At 34.3% G+C, this 15,096-nt stretch overlaps 1 protein-coding gene across 1 annotated transcript in view; it reads right to left on the bottom strand.

Annotated features, from left to right (window-relative positions):
* Window positions 1-15,096, bottom strand: part of amon (prohormone processing protease amontillado) — an 851,181-nt gene that overhangs the window by 179,011 nt on the left and 657,074 nt on the right. Inside the window, exon 8 of the mRNA XM_081730809.1 lies at window positions 1,697-1,872. Coding sequence (XP_081586935.1) covers window positions 1,697-1,872 — 176 coding nt within the window. The remainder of the gene's footprint in view (window positions 1-1,696; window positions 1,873-15,096) is intronic.

The following is a 15,096-nucleotide window of genomic DNA, read 5'->3' as shown; positions in this document are numbered from 1 at the left end:
TTTCTCTGTATTAATTTCTTTGAAGAGTACCCACTTTGTTTGGCAAGCTCTCTTGTACAGCCTCCCGACATACTTCTGTGTTCCATTTTGTTACTTCTACTGCACAGTTGTAAACAATCAGAGCTTTAAGACGTGTCTTCCTATTTCTCATGTCGTTTTATTTTCCATATGTATGGTGTTTCAGCTGTAGTGTTAAATGTGCCAAATCGGTTCATTTTCGTCTTTGTCTTGGCATGTGCACTGTGTGTAAGATACGAATTTCTGGAGGTATTTTCCTATATTTCGAGTACGTCATATGTCTCAGAAGACGTGTGACATGATACAAGTTTGTTATTTTCACGCTCTATCAGAATTTGAACCATGCATTATGAGATTTCTTTCCATATGTGTCGACTGTGGGACAATGTCCCAAACAAAGAGGGACATTGATACAATCGTGTTCTAGTTACGTTCTACGAAAAGGTGCACCAGATGTAATAGCAGAATGTACAACGTTATTTTCCTAGTTTTCGCACGTGAGATGGTGTTTCAGCAGTAGTGCAACATGTTGACATTTGTCCATTAGCTACATGTTGATATCAATACACACATTGGCCACATTTCAATATCGATCATGCGATCCCACTAGTGACATTCCTTTAGTTTTCCCAGTTTCTTTGTGAGTCCATTGCACAATTTGAACTTGGCCTCATCCTTATTGGTATGCAACCATGCACATTATATTGCATCGGTTTGAGGGAATGTTATTGGTGAATTGGCAATGGCTTTCATGTTCTTGACGCTAATCCTTACATTTCCGACGCTTTGAACTCACGTTTATTGAGTATGAGTGCATTTCTGGGCATTTTTCGTTAAGTGTTTCCACACATGTGAATCACCCTGCTTCATCTCTTATGCTCTACCGACACTCCAGATGTCTTTCTAGAGCATTTGAGTACAAATTCGCTACAATTAATACTCAGAACGTCACTGTTGGCCAGCATCCGTTCCTGGCGATTATGCAACCACACACAACGGGCATAAAGGTGTCCGCCATTTTGTATTCGTTCCAGATAACGACTTAAGACAAACGAATTATTGTTACCTGGTAGAAAGCCTATCAATTCATATCCATTTAACCAAGTTTCATTTGGCAGATTATCCGGGACTCCCTACGTTCCTTTGGGGAATCCCTTGCGCGTGCACGGTAGGATTGTGAAACATGCAAAATTTAATAGAGCAGGTATGACTTCTTCAGTGAATTTTTTACCCGCTCTCTTTATGTTGGATAGTTTCCGAACTATTGGCGTCCGAAAGTCATTTTCCCACGCTTTCGGCACCTTGTAGATCTGAAACTATGTCCGATAGCAGAAAATTGAAGAGAACTTTTTTTCTTGTCTCAGTGACAGGAGTCACCTCCCAAGAGTTGTAACACTTATTTTGCAACACCCGATATATGTATTTGTATATATATATATATTTGTATATATATATATATTTGTATATATATATATATTTATATATTTGTATATATATATATATATATATATATATATATATATATATATATATATATATATATATATATATATATATATATATATATATATATATATATATATTTGTATATATATATATTTATAAAACTTACTTGTGAAACATTAGTTGCCTAAGAAATTACACTGCTTTCTATAACTATACAATGTTCAGTACTTACCTCATTAACCCCACGCACGATGGCTCTCATTGTGGCGTTCCGTGGTCCATCCACCGTCTTCCCGTCGTCAGTTGGACCCCAGGAAGCGCTGTAGATATCAATAAGATTTGGTTCATGGCCCATAGAGTTCGCCTCTATCAAATCTGTCATATAGGGTTGATCTAACATTCGAATTCCTGAAACGATACCAATATTTTTTCATTATATTAATATATTAAATACTTGTGTTCAATTTTAATGTAACTTAGGTTTTTGCTTGCAGTAATCATTAAGTGTACCTCTGTTACACAAAGAATTACCAAAACGGATTTTCGTTACTTTAATATAAATTTAACAAAACAATACCTAATTACAAGCTTGACACAATGATTTTAGCAATTATGTCATTGTCGTAAAGAGCATACGTTCATAATTAGTATTCTTAGTTACAGTATTGATATATCTTATCCGTTATTGTACTTGCAATATTTAGTGAATTAAGAAGAAAGTCTATCTATTTTCGAGTCTATTTAGAACACAATGTTATTATTTTGTTCTAACCCAACTTCACCGCTATTATGATATAGAAATACTCCATCAATAATAATAGCACTGGCAATATGATTTTCCTTTTACAGAAGAAGTGAATGCTGAGTCTGATATAGTTTGTCCTTGTGAATTCAAAAATGTATTTAGAGTCAAGGATTTGTTGCGACAGTTATTTCTTCCACCCTTACACGGGAAATGGACCGTATTTTCTTGAAACATGCATGTGTTTGGAGCGGCATAGCTCATCTGTTTGTTAATGTAAAAGGATGATTTAGGAGTCAGATTATTGTGGAAGGATAAAGCAAACACCTGGTATAAAGTTTGTAGTCGTTAATCCCATGAGTTGGTGAAAAGGTCATTAAATTTTAGGAAAATATTGTGGCAATGGTATATTTTGAATTGCGTAATCCCCCTTGCCATATTACAAAATTATTAAGAAAAAGGGTGTAGCCCTTTGAGAGATCGTTACTTGAAATTAGATCATTTACAAAATAATAATAAAAAATAAACTTTCGGATACGCTTAAATTTCACAGAGAAAAATGAAATATTCTCATAAATTACGTATACAGTGCATATTGTAATATCCGTATGGTTGCGTTTACAAACAATCGACATGTGCTTATATTTACAAAGCGTCAGCCCCGTACTGGTCAAATTCTCTTTCTCAGCTTACAGTGGAGCTTTGTAAGTAGCTAAACCCAAGCCTTTAGCTTGCAGTGGAGCTCTAGGCCTCCTTTCTCTCCTGGATTGCAGTGGAATCTTGTGAGGACCTTTAACTCTCACTCTGTTTGCAGTGGAGCATTAGGAGATTCCTTACCACAACACCCACCTAGTTTGCAGTGCAGCTTCGCCGAGATTCTAACCGCTCTCTACTTGCAGTGGAACATTGAGCGTCCTACCCCTTCACAGGTAGCTTGCTTCGTGAGGGATTTCTTCTGCGACCATCAGACCAAATGGACATCTATTTTACCCAAACATCAGAGAATTTGTATCTATTTGTATTATAGTGTAATTTTGTAATAAAATGTGGTAGTGTGGAAAACGATTCCGGACTGTAATTTGCTCTACCTATGCTCTAGTTATACCTGCACAAGCAAAATTTTTACAATATGGTACACAGACTTAACACGTAAACAATAGTATGGACAGACGCTGAGGTGACTGCGTCAGCAAAAAAAATTAAATAGCCAGGGGTCAATAACCTAGGGATACATAGGACCACTCCTATTAAATTTTAGAAATTGCCATTATAAAAAATGGTATGGTAGCATAAGAGCAAGGTACGTCTGCAAGTTTGGATGGTCCATTTCTTTCTTTTTTACGGGAAAAATTGACAAAAATGTAAGTTTCGGAAGTTTTTAACCTATTTTATCCCTTTTGATAAGGATTTTTCACATTATATTATCATATAATTGAGTAAGGGGGATATTCCCTTTCACAAGACATGGGTACATTAATGCATCCTTTTAAATTTTGGGAAGGGAACATACGATCACTCCTTAAATTTGGGAATTGTCAAAAAATTGTTCTCTAGGACCCAAATATATACCACTGTAAGTAAAGCTAGCCCTACTTCTTCCTTTTTCTCGGTAAAAGAATTGCCAAATATTAGTATTGACGTGGTTGATTATTGACCTAATTTATTTTCCTTGATAAGGTTTTAACACGTTATATGATTATATGATTGAGTACAATGGTCTATTCCCTTTTATAACACTTAGATACATTGATGCATTCCTCTTAAATTTTGGGAGGGGTATATTGGCCCACTTTTAAATTTAAGAATTGTGACAAAACAATATTTGATATCTTCTAGGACGCGAAAATATATTTCTGTAAATCGGATGGTCCAGCTTATCTACTTCTATTACTAAAAAAATTGTCAAAAATTCAACATTTGTACGTTTTCGACCTATCATCTTTGATGAAGTTTACGTGCATTATATGCTTAGACAGATGAATACGGGGGTCAATTTTCTTTCATAAGACATGGATACAATTATGTCATCTCTCAAAATTTGGGAGGAGATACATAGGACCATATTTTATATTTGAGAATTGTCGAAAGGTAAAATTTGGTAAATGTTCTCTGGACCTAAATATATTTTTCTGTAAATTTAATTAGTGCTTCTTTTTCCCTTTTATGGGTAAAAAAAGTTAAAAAATGCAAATTTGGAGGTTCGTGACCTATTATACCACCTTTAATGAAGCTCCAGTATATTATGTGCTTGTATAGATGAGTATAGAGAATAATTTTCTTTCATAGGATGTTGGTGCTTTGATGCTTTCTTTTTAAAATTTAGAAGGGTATATTGACCCATCTTTTTAATTTTGAAATTGTCAAAAAATAAAAGTTCCTAACTTGTCTCTAGGACTCGGATAAATTTGAATAATCTGACTTGTTATTTCATGGGTAAAAAATTGCCAAAATTTACATTGATTTGATCTAATTTATTACCTTATCAGTTTGAAACTTAGGGACAACTCATAGTCTAAGAACACTCGTGTATAAGTTTGGAACTTGGAATATGATAGGCAATTATTAGAACTGACAGATATAAAACAATTTCACACTTTGAACTTTAGTTCCAAGTCAGTCTAACTTCATTATTGGAAAGTTATTTTTGATATAATCTACTTCGGTAATCACTTTCAAACTATTGTTTAAAACTTTTACAAAATTTTTTGGGAAGTTTCCTTTAATTTCTTAAGTTCGAATCTTTTCAATCATTATTTGAACCGTAGTACTATAGTACGACTCATTGATGCAAAGTTATTCTCGGTACAGGCTGATTGGTTGATAACTTCCAAATCTTTCTTTAGAGTTTTGTGTAAAATTTTTAGTTTGAAAATTGTTGAACCTTAATATTGTAGTTATGGTTCATAGTCTAAGGTCATTTGTGGATAGCTATTCTTGATATAATCTGATTGGCTGAATATTTTCAAATCTTTATTTAAAATTTACAAAAGATTTCAAATTTTTTGCTAAAAATTGTTCGACCGCTGTTTTAAAATTTTAGTTTGAAAATCTTTTAACGTTAGGATTGTAAAATCATAGTCCAAGATTAAGAATTCAAAACTTAGAACTTGAAACCAAATATGTAATTACTACAACCGACAATATGTATCAATATCAATTTCACATTTTGAACTTTAGCCACAACTTATAGCCTAAGTCATTAGTAAAAAACTATCCTTGGTGTGATTTGGTTGGCTGAGCCGTTTTAAATTTTAATTTTAAATCTATTAAATTTTTAAAAGAATCTTTTGATTAGTTTTAAATTTTAGTATGAAAATTTGCTGAACCTTTGGATTGTAGTTACGAATCGTAGTTTAAGGTCACTGGTGGAAAAAAATAGTACTTGAAACCTGATAGGTAATTAACACCTTTCGATGTATAACAACAATTTCACATTTTGAACTTTGGTCACAACACATATCTGAGATCATTAGTGAAAACCTATCCTTGGTGCTGTTTGGTAAGTTGAGCACTTCAAAAGTTTTTAAAATTGTCTTTAAATTTTTTTAGCACTGGCTCAAAACTTTTTATCATCTTTGTTTAATGTTTTTAGGTTTAAAATTTTTGAATTAATTAAACGTTTTTTAAAAATAATTAATTTTCTATTTTAAAATATTCTTGCTCTCATTTAAAAGTTTTTGAACAATTTTTAATTATCACTTTCAAATTTTAATTTAAAGTTTTAAAAATTTTTGTTAAAAATATTTCGGACAATGTTTTTAAATTTTGTTCCAAAATTTTTGTTTAAAATTTTTCAGAAGTCGAAAATTCTTGAACTCGTTAAAATGTTAATTTTTTTGATTAAATATTTAAGTTTTAAAATTATTTGAACTTGCTCAAAAATTTTAAAAATTTTCGTTTGAAAATTCTGATATTTTTTTATTGCTGAAAATTTTACACCTAGTGAAAAAAAATTCATACCGAAGAAAAGAATCAGAAGTGCTTAGAACAAAATGATCCTGCAACACTGTACACAAGAATTACATCACCAGTCTTCAATAAAGGTTTATTTACTCAGATTTTTGCATTCATTTCACTCAGATTCATACACGAAAATTTATTTATTTTCTTTCCTCCCTTTCTAAGAAAGCCTTTGCACGTTGAAAATTTGTGTTCATCGACGTCACAAGCGGCAGGGATTACTGCCCCTTTCTGAAATTCAAGTGAATGAATAATTTAGATTAAGTTCCCAGCATAAGTAATATTTTGTAAATTTAATTCTCCGTTACTATCTTTATTTCCTTTCGTTGCAAACTTATGTTATATGATAGTAGGTGGTCAGCAAAACACCTATTTAAACATTGGAGTTTTGGTGGAAACTACGGCATAAATACTTTACAGGTACTTCACCATCACATATCCCAAGCTCAGCCTTATACACGTAAAGATCATAAACATTTTTAAAACAACATACTACAAACTTTGTTCTCTTATGTCAAAAATCCTGCGGATGCCCATGTCTGTGTCCTATCATTACATGCTTTATTACATGCTGTAAGGTAATATTATATGTTTCTAATTACTGACTTTTTTTTTCAGAAAAGTTAGTTTGATGAGTTCGGTACGATTTGTATCAATGGATATCTTATATTTAAACAGGCGATTTAACAGTAAATATTAAACTATAGATTACAGTTTAGTAACCTTAATTTAACTTATCTCCCGACGACATACAATGGTGATATTTTGTGCATCAGTTTGGTGACAATATAGCCTAATTTTGTAAATGATTTATTGGTTTTTAAAGCGAAATATACCGAAAACTACCTAGGTATTAATACAAAATGCTTGCGCTAATGATGAAACGAAAGAACACATTTGAAAGTTTAATTTCTCGCATTCGTAATCTTGGCTCATGGTGACAGATGGCAGCACAAATCTAGTTTCCAAAAAGGTGTGTATGAAGCTGAAAGTATTCTGTGTTTTGGAATGTGAAAAATGTTTTTTCGCTGTTACCTTACAACACGCATTCCACAGACAGTTTGCAGCTGCATTGCCATGTCGCCAAAGTATTCTGAAATGGTATCGACAGTTTAAGAACACTGCCTTTTAAAAAGACATCCAAATGTTTTTGATGAAACAGTGGAATGAGTTTGGGTGAGTTTCATATATACTCCAGCAAAGTCAACATGATGCGCCAGTGGGGAACTTGATGTTTTGCAATAGATCGTCTGGAGGATATTGGGAACGTGATTGTGACTCAAACCGTACCTTATACAATTATTGCAAATGTTTTAACCGGACGATCTTGTTAAACGATATGCATTTTGGAACTCTTTGCAAAACGCTATGATTTTATTGACCATATGCTGAGGCCGGGTGTCTTAGTGACAAAGTGCTCACCTCTGATACGCGAGGTCTGTAGTTCGATCCAGTTCGTGTCAAGTGGATTTTGAGCTGAACAAAAACCGAGTGTGCTTGGAATTTCTCAGGATTATTCCATTTCCTTCCACTTACTTCATTCTATCATTTCATTCATTACCATGAACACCGACTTCCATGGTCTCGGTATATAATCATGGGACACTGTTAGAAATTTAATTTCATTCTTTCCATTTGATTTTCTGTTATTTATTGATGTGGCAACATTTCATTTGAGTCGTAAAGTTAATCCCCATAATGTTAATACTGAGATACTGAACAACCATATAGTACAGTGCAACATGAAGGAGATTCTCCAAAAGTGAATTGTTTGTTACAGTGTGTAAATCAAAGGTGTACGGCTAGTTTTTTCTTCGTTGAGAACACTGTGAGGAATATGTCATTCGTCGATAAGTTACACTTCTGGTTGTTTCTACAAGTGTGAAAATATTTCGATAACTTCATATTCCAACTTGATAAGGCACCATCCCAATCGTCAAATTAAAGTGTGTCGCACTCTGAGCAAGCGAAGAACTTCCTCGCCGTTGGATTAGTCGATCTACTGAAGACGACTTAACGATATTTCCATGGCCTTCCAGATCTCTCGATCCTACCCTTTGTGTTTTTTTCCTTTGAAATATATAAAAGACACTGTGCGTGTGGAACAAACTATATACAAGATACATGTGCGTCGTGCGACGAAAAGAAGTGGCATCGAACATTTGTTAACAGTATGTATGAGGCTTGGAGAGTTTCTGTATATTGTAAAAATAACCCCATTTCTATTAAATTTCAAAATGGGCAGATAGTTAAGGTATAACGCAGTAATATTCAATGTAGCAAAATATGTTTTACCTTCTCTTTTTCATTATGTTAAATAAAGACAAGAACACGCGGGCTAAAAGCAGCCAAACCGGTTTTTGTTTACCATTGAAACATTTCACCGGATGCAACTAACATTGTCGTTTCCTTTAAAAAGACAAAAAATGCAGGAAAATACGAACATTAAGAATCCTTTGAGAAACATTGTAAGCCCAACTTCTTAGAAGTGCTATAGTTCTGCTGAAAGTGCTCTCAAGGAAACTGACGAGTTGAAACTCATAAAAGGAAGCGAAAAGTGTATTTGTGGCTCTTTCTCTCTTCTCAAACTGGAAGATACGAAGACTCCCCGTCGTTAGAGGTGCATTTGCGCTCACTGTCTCAGCATCGCCTAAAGACTTTTCTTTTGACAGAAAATTGCAGTTTCACAATGAATTGAGAAACGTCAAGCAAATTCCGCTGGAGCGAAATAAGAAGAGAAATGCCACCAAACTCAAAGATTCTTGATCGATAAAAAGATTCATACCTTTTAAGACCAGCCATGATAGCTTTCTGTTCAACTAAGAACCCACAACAGTCCAAATGCTACAGGGCTTCGGCTTATTTTGGGGGCGCGGTGGCTCAGTGGTAGAGCGTTCACCTCCGATGCTTGGGGTCCCTGGTTCGATCCCAGCTCGCGCCGTGTGGACTTTGTGGTGGACAAACACCGTGTTCATGGGTTTCCTCCCACTTTCTTCATTCCATCATTTCACTCATCTCTCATCATCACCGTCTCCTTTAGCCTAACCGGCATAATCGTGGGACGTAAAACTTAAAGATTTCATTTCATTTCTTTTTGGACTTCCGAAAAGTGTCAAAGGACCGCAATGAATCTCAACTATCGTGATTTGAGAAGGAATCTGACATGCAACCATTTTTCGTTCATGATTGACATTTAAGACCGAAATGGGCTATCTTTAGGAAACATTTTCACCTAAATAAGGAGAATGTTGTCGCGCAAACGAAAGAGGTTTGTTTTTAGACCTGAGGACTAAATATCAAACGTTACCTATGTCTCTAATTCTTTCACTCCCACTCTGAACCGACATAGGTCCAATGCTTTTCGTGTTCTACTGCTTCTCTAAACGGAAAAGTAGAAAAGAATATGAAGAAAGCCCTTTCGTTGTAAGGACAAAACCTAGGATAATAGCGTGGCAGTTCGGTGGTTTGGTTTTTTCCATACGTTTTTCCATCCTGCGTTTTCCTAAAATAGTATAGACGTCCAGGTTTTTCCATTCCATGATTTTATCTTTCGTTACACATTCCCCTTGTTTCGATTTCCATAAGCATGTCTCTCCCTTTTCTTAACTTCTCCATCATAATACTAGTGATAGGAAGCATTGAGTTTTTCCCGGAGCTTTTCCTCTCGTACTCTTTGCTTAAAGTAAGTGGTTGTATTGCCAATTTTGTGTGGTACTTACGCACAATACTTACGTTGACTATGTTAACTGCTGGATTTTTATCTTTCCTTTTGATGCGTTATTTTATTTGTCAGTATAGGACTAAAAATACGAATCTTCAACACTGTTTCAATTTTGTTTCATGTACCCTTCTTTGTATACCTATATAACATGGTGATTTATTTTTCGGCAACAGAGGCTATGTGCTGTTTCCGTAATATACCTACGGTGCTTTTCTTAAGCTTCGAGACGAAAATTATTTTGGGTTTATTTTTATACGAATGTCCAGCGATTTTCATCCTAGTATTGAGAAGGAACTTCAAAGCCGTACGACACAAAAGAGTGTATTCAAAAGCCCACTTTCTGAAAAGGCTCAGAAAGTAAGAGAAGCTCTCAAGTAGCGAGCACGTGCGTATTTCGAATACTGACGCTGTTATCACAGGTTTGGGCGGGTCTCAAACTAGTAAAATCTTAATATTAAAATTGCGAATGGTTTTCATGAACAGAATACAGAACCACCGCAAACAGAAGCGACAACGCCGTCTATAAACACGAATTCATCGCGTTCATATCAAATTGTCAATGTATATACTGCTAACTTCTCGTATCCTCGATTTCACTCGAAATGGTCTCCATGTCTGATTTTCAAGAAATCCAGTCTCTCAATAAACTGTCAGAGGCAGATGTTAGGAAAGTTATGATTCCATGCTTTTCAGTTCAAGATAAGAAACGTCTTTGAATGGTCATTGGCCTTAATGAGCTTATGACAGAACCTTTTCATGAGTTCAAAAATCAAGTGATTGCTGCGTTCGCATGATGATTGGACTATTTGTGAACAGCTACATGCCCACATTCAACAACCAGGAGAGTCAGTGCGCTCTTATGTGTTTAGCAAATTAATCCTTTTCAGAAAATATTGTTATTATCGCAAGACCAGCAGATAATGTTCATTCGGAATTGATCATATGATTAATATTTGGATAGGATCAGCGCGTTTCCGCTAGATTCTGTTAGAAGAATTTCTCACGTATTTGTACTCCAATGAGGCAAATTTACTGCGCTTACAATATTACAAGAAGCGTTATTTGCAAGGCAAGTTGAAACAAACTATCTCTCAGGAGCTGAAAAATACACCTACTTTGAAATGTTGTTGTAGGAAGAAGATTCGAACTGGGAATCTGTCTCTCTGGCTATTTTTCAACAGACGTCTTAGCTTCATTCCACCCGGTACACATAAGAATTACACGGGCATCTTCAATAAAAATAAGGTGGTTAACCCATCTTAAAGTAAGTATCAATCATCCGCGCCTACCAAGCAACTAAGAATAATGCTGATTTATTTACTACCATACAAGAACTGCAAACAGGTTTGTAAAAATTATCTTTAGAGATACTTTGTTTTAGCTCGCGTTCTAAACAATATGGGAAATAAATTAAAATGGCCTTGTGAACACTCAGTTTACATGTGTTCAAGATACTCCAACGAAAAGAAGAAATTTCTGTCGGAGGAAAAATTTCATTCGTTAACAAAACACTGTTCCTACTATACAGCAGTATGAAAATTTCTCCTTTTCTCCATTTTGTTAATTACTTGCTTGTTATACAACCATTGCCATATGACAATAGAGCAGTTTTGATTTATACGGAATACTTTGATTTATTCACCATCTTGGATTTTTTATTTCTTTTTTCATTGTCGTAATAATGTACGATAAACTTAAATTATTTGATTTTTGATTGACTGAAATTATATTACCCTATATCTTAGCTGTTGCTATGTATCCTTTCCTATACAATCAAATGAACCTTTCCGATGGATTGAATATTTTCCTTTCAAGACTAATTTTGCAGTTAGATCATTCTTGAGTCAAGTTTTCTTAATGCAACATTATTGTTCCACCTGTGCACAATGTTAGTTCCGCGCTTGATATTCTTGATGCAGTGTGTTCGTGCTATGTTCGAAGGATGATTAGTTTCGTGTACAGTGCGGCGACAATGTGGTAAAGTGTAGAACAAGTGAAGGCAAATGACCGTGTTAATGTTCAAAGGACGACAACCAAATATTTAAACGATAACAAAGTGCTTTCGAGTTTAGGATAATAAATTTATATTTTCATTACTTGGTATGTACATCATTAGTGTTTTAATTTACAGTGTATATTTTTGTATCATTATGTGTATTTGAGGCTTAGAGTTCTATTTCTGCTTGGTACGCTTGTATACTTTGACACAACTTCACACTTATCTTTGTTTTGATAACTAGCCACTCAACCACGTTCAGTAAAACGCATTTATTTTGTAAGTTTTAAAATTATACAGAAACATTCAAATGTCAGTTGTTTGTGTAAAGGAAATCTGTTCGTATATTAGTGTAAAGTTTGTGTTCAGGATTTCAAAGTATCATACGCGTTCCACCCTTAAAGTTTGTCATCATTATAGTTTGTGATTCACGATCCAGGGTTGACTCCAGAGATGATTTATTTATTTTTTTTATTTACTTATCTTTTATAGCAATTTAACATAAGATGTGTTAGCAGAGTCTTCGTCCATGGAAGTAGCTGTATGTGTATGTGTGTTGTGTATTGATTGGTTTCCCCATAATTGACACAGTTTGGCATGCAATGTCTATTTGATGTTGTGGCATAATGGTAATTCGATGTAATTCAGGCTGTATCAAGTGTTTTATCCCAACATAATGAACTCTAAGAGTTCTTGCATGTAAATATTTGGGAAAAGCTAATATTTTTTAGTACCAGCCTTCCTTTAGTTGCTAATGTTTGTCACACACTCTTATCCTTAGTATTTTATGTTTGGGTCCACATATTTGTTTTGAATATACATATTGAGAGTTGATATTCGATACTTGTATAAAGGCGTTGTAACCATCTTAAATAAAAAGAGCAGTGAATCAGGTCAATTAGTTGACTCTAGCTTACACACAGTAGAATATGTTGTTGACTTCAAAGGGAGGAGCACCTTGGTTTTGCAAGAGTCAGTTATGTATGTTTAAGTGAAAATATATTGAATTGAAAGTTAATTCTAGTACTCGGAATCTCATGTGTGTAGCTTACAAGTGCAACGCCTGTAAAGTGAGGTAGTCCTTCATGATATCCGGTTTCTAAGCACGTAGAATAAAACCAAATAAACAAAATGTAATGCTACACTGTATTGAAGTACGTGCTCAGTAATGTCACTTGCCTTCATCTAGGAATTGTCCAAAAAAAAAAAAAAGAAAGAAAAAAGAAAAGAAAGAAACTTCTGTAGTAACACCGTTGCTTCAATAAACAGAGCTTTGTGTTTGTGTTATTAGATAGCAACACATGCCAGGAAGTAGCTGGTAACTACAGACAGTAGAATCAGGCAGTGCTGCCAATTTAGCCATTTTATGTCTAAATTTTCCCAGTTTCGCATAAAATTTAGCTATTAAAAGTGTAGTTTAACTATTGGCTATAATTTTGACCGATTCTACACTCATAGCAGCCAATTTCCAGTTATTTGTGTTTAGCGGTAATTAAAACGTTTCTGTCAACCAGAACTTCCTTTAAAACTGTTCTCTACAAGCAACGCTCAGGATGTTTCTAGATTATTTTAACAGTATTCCATCCATAATTCCAATTTTTGTGTATGATTAAATGTTTATCTTCAATATTTCGAGTTAGATTTTAATGCCTATTTTAAGAATTAAGTTCCTATTTAGCTGCCTATTTTCCATGTTTTTAGTGCCTTAAATCTTATCTCTAGCAATTATATTCTGCGGAACAGTACAGTGATCTGCATCATGGAAGATCTACGGTAACGTTTCAGTCCTGACCTGTTACCATGCAGTTATCATGTTTTCGGATCAGCTCTCATCGTTGCGCTTGTGGTTGGATTCCTGGTGAGAAAGCATTGAACGAATTACGTGATTCGAATTCTACCTTAAAATATAGAACCACGTCTCATATATTCTCGGTCTCATATACGGACCGGCAAGGTTATTATTTGTAAGAATGTTAAGAAGAATGTTCCGTGACTATTCCTTGTTGTGGCGATATCCTGTTGGTGAATTTTGTTCTTGGCTTTTCCTCTAAAACTTGGTCTTGCTCAAGGCCACAAAATCAATTCCCGTGAATCAAATATATACACCTTCTGATGTAAAATATTAATCATTACTATTGATGGGAACCTAGAGTTACAGTTTGATGTTAAACTATCCAAGCAACATACAAATATTGTGAATATGTTGCTATGCATTCTCCCATCGCAGGAGATAACTATAACCATCCTATGTTAAAATTTTAAATGATTTCCTCTTTCATTACTAGCAATGTCGTACTCAGCAGTTACTAGAATATATGGTAGAGGATACAACTAAAATATGTCAATAAGTGTTTGTCTTTGAATGGCCGAAACTGGAAAATATTAACAAGTGCTTATCTCTGATTGGTCGAATGACTACTCAGTGTTTGACAAACACTTTTCGAAATATTTTTATTTGGTTTTCTTACAGTTTTCCAATAATTAATTCCCAGTGGTTACTCAAAGTTAAAATACAATATTCTTCTCCAATTGCTAGTAATGTATGACTAAAACCAGTCGAATTCGAACAACTTGGCCAGTGCAAGCGATTTAACAGAAAATTATCTTGGTCACAATTGCGCATGGATATGAACAAATTTATGGAAGTTTTGTATAAAATCTGGCTCGGAATTTATACAAATTTCACATGAATTAAAACTATACAGGATATCAATAGAATCACTTATTGTGCATAAAGTAGTACAAAAGAATCATCGAAACTGACATGAAACACTAAAAAGTTAATAAAATCATTGTAGACCCTAAAAGAACTTCAACAACAACAGAGGGAACACCAATAGAGAGGGAAAAGATGGCATTCTCGTTCATACTTAATACAAACTATAACCAACAATACCATTTGACAATATTTAGATATTCGAAAACAAAATCACTGATTAACAAAGCAGGCAAGGAAGATATACAGTCAACAAGGAATAAACTATGTGTTACGAAAAGAGGCGATACAAATTGTTATTTTTTCTCTCATCTCAAATATAATATGGAGAACATACATCTCTTTATATAAAATATAATAGATACACTATTTTTCTATTATGGAGTATTGCTTAAGGAAAAGTAAATTCAAATAAGTTTCCATCTTGTCTAATTTTGTTGTTCTTGTAACTGACTCAGTCAGAGCTAAGGATTTCTTCGCCTTAAGACTCTGACTCA

The sequence above is a fragment of the Thermobia domestica genome, chromosome 11, assembly GCF_964235325.1.
Source record: "Thermobia domestica chromosome 11, izTheDome1.hap1.1, whole genome shotgun sequence".
In the NCBI taxonomy this organism is placed as follows: Eukaryota; Metazoa; Arthropoda; class Insecta; order Zygentoma; family Lepismatidae; genus Thermobia; species Thermobia domestica.
This window is presented reverse-complemented; position numbering and strand designations above follow the sequence as displayed.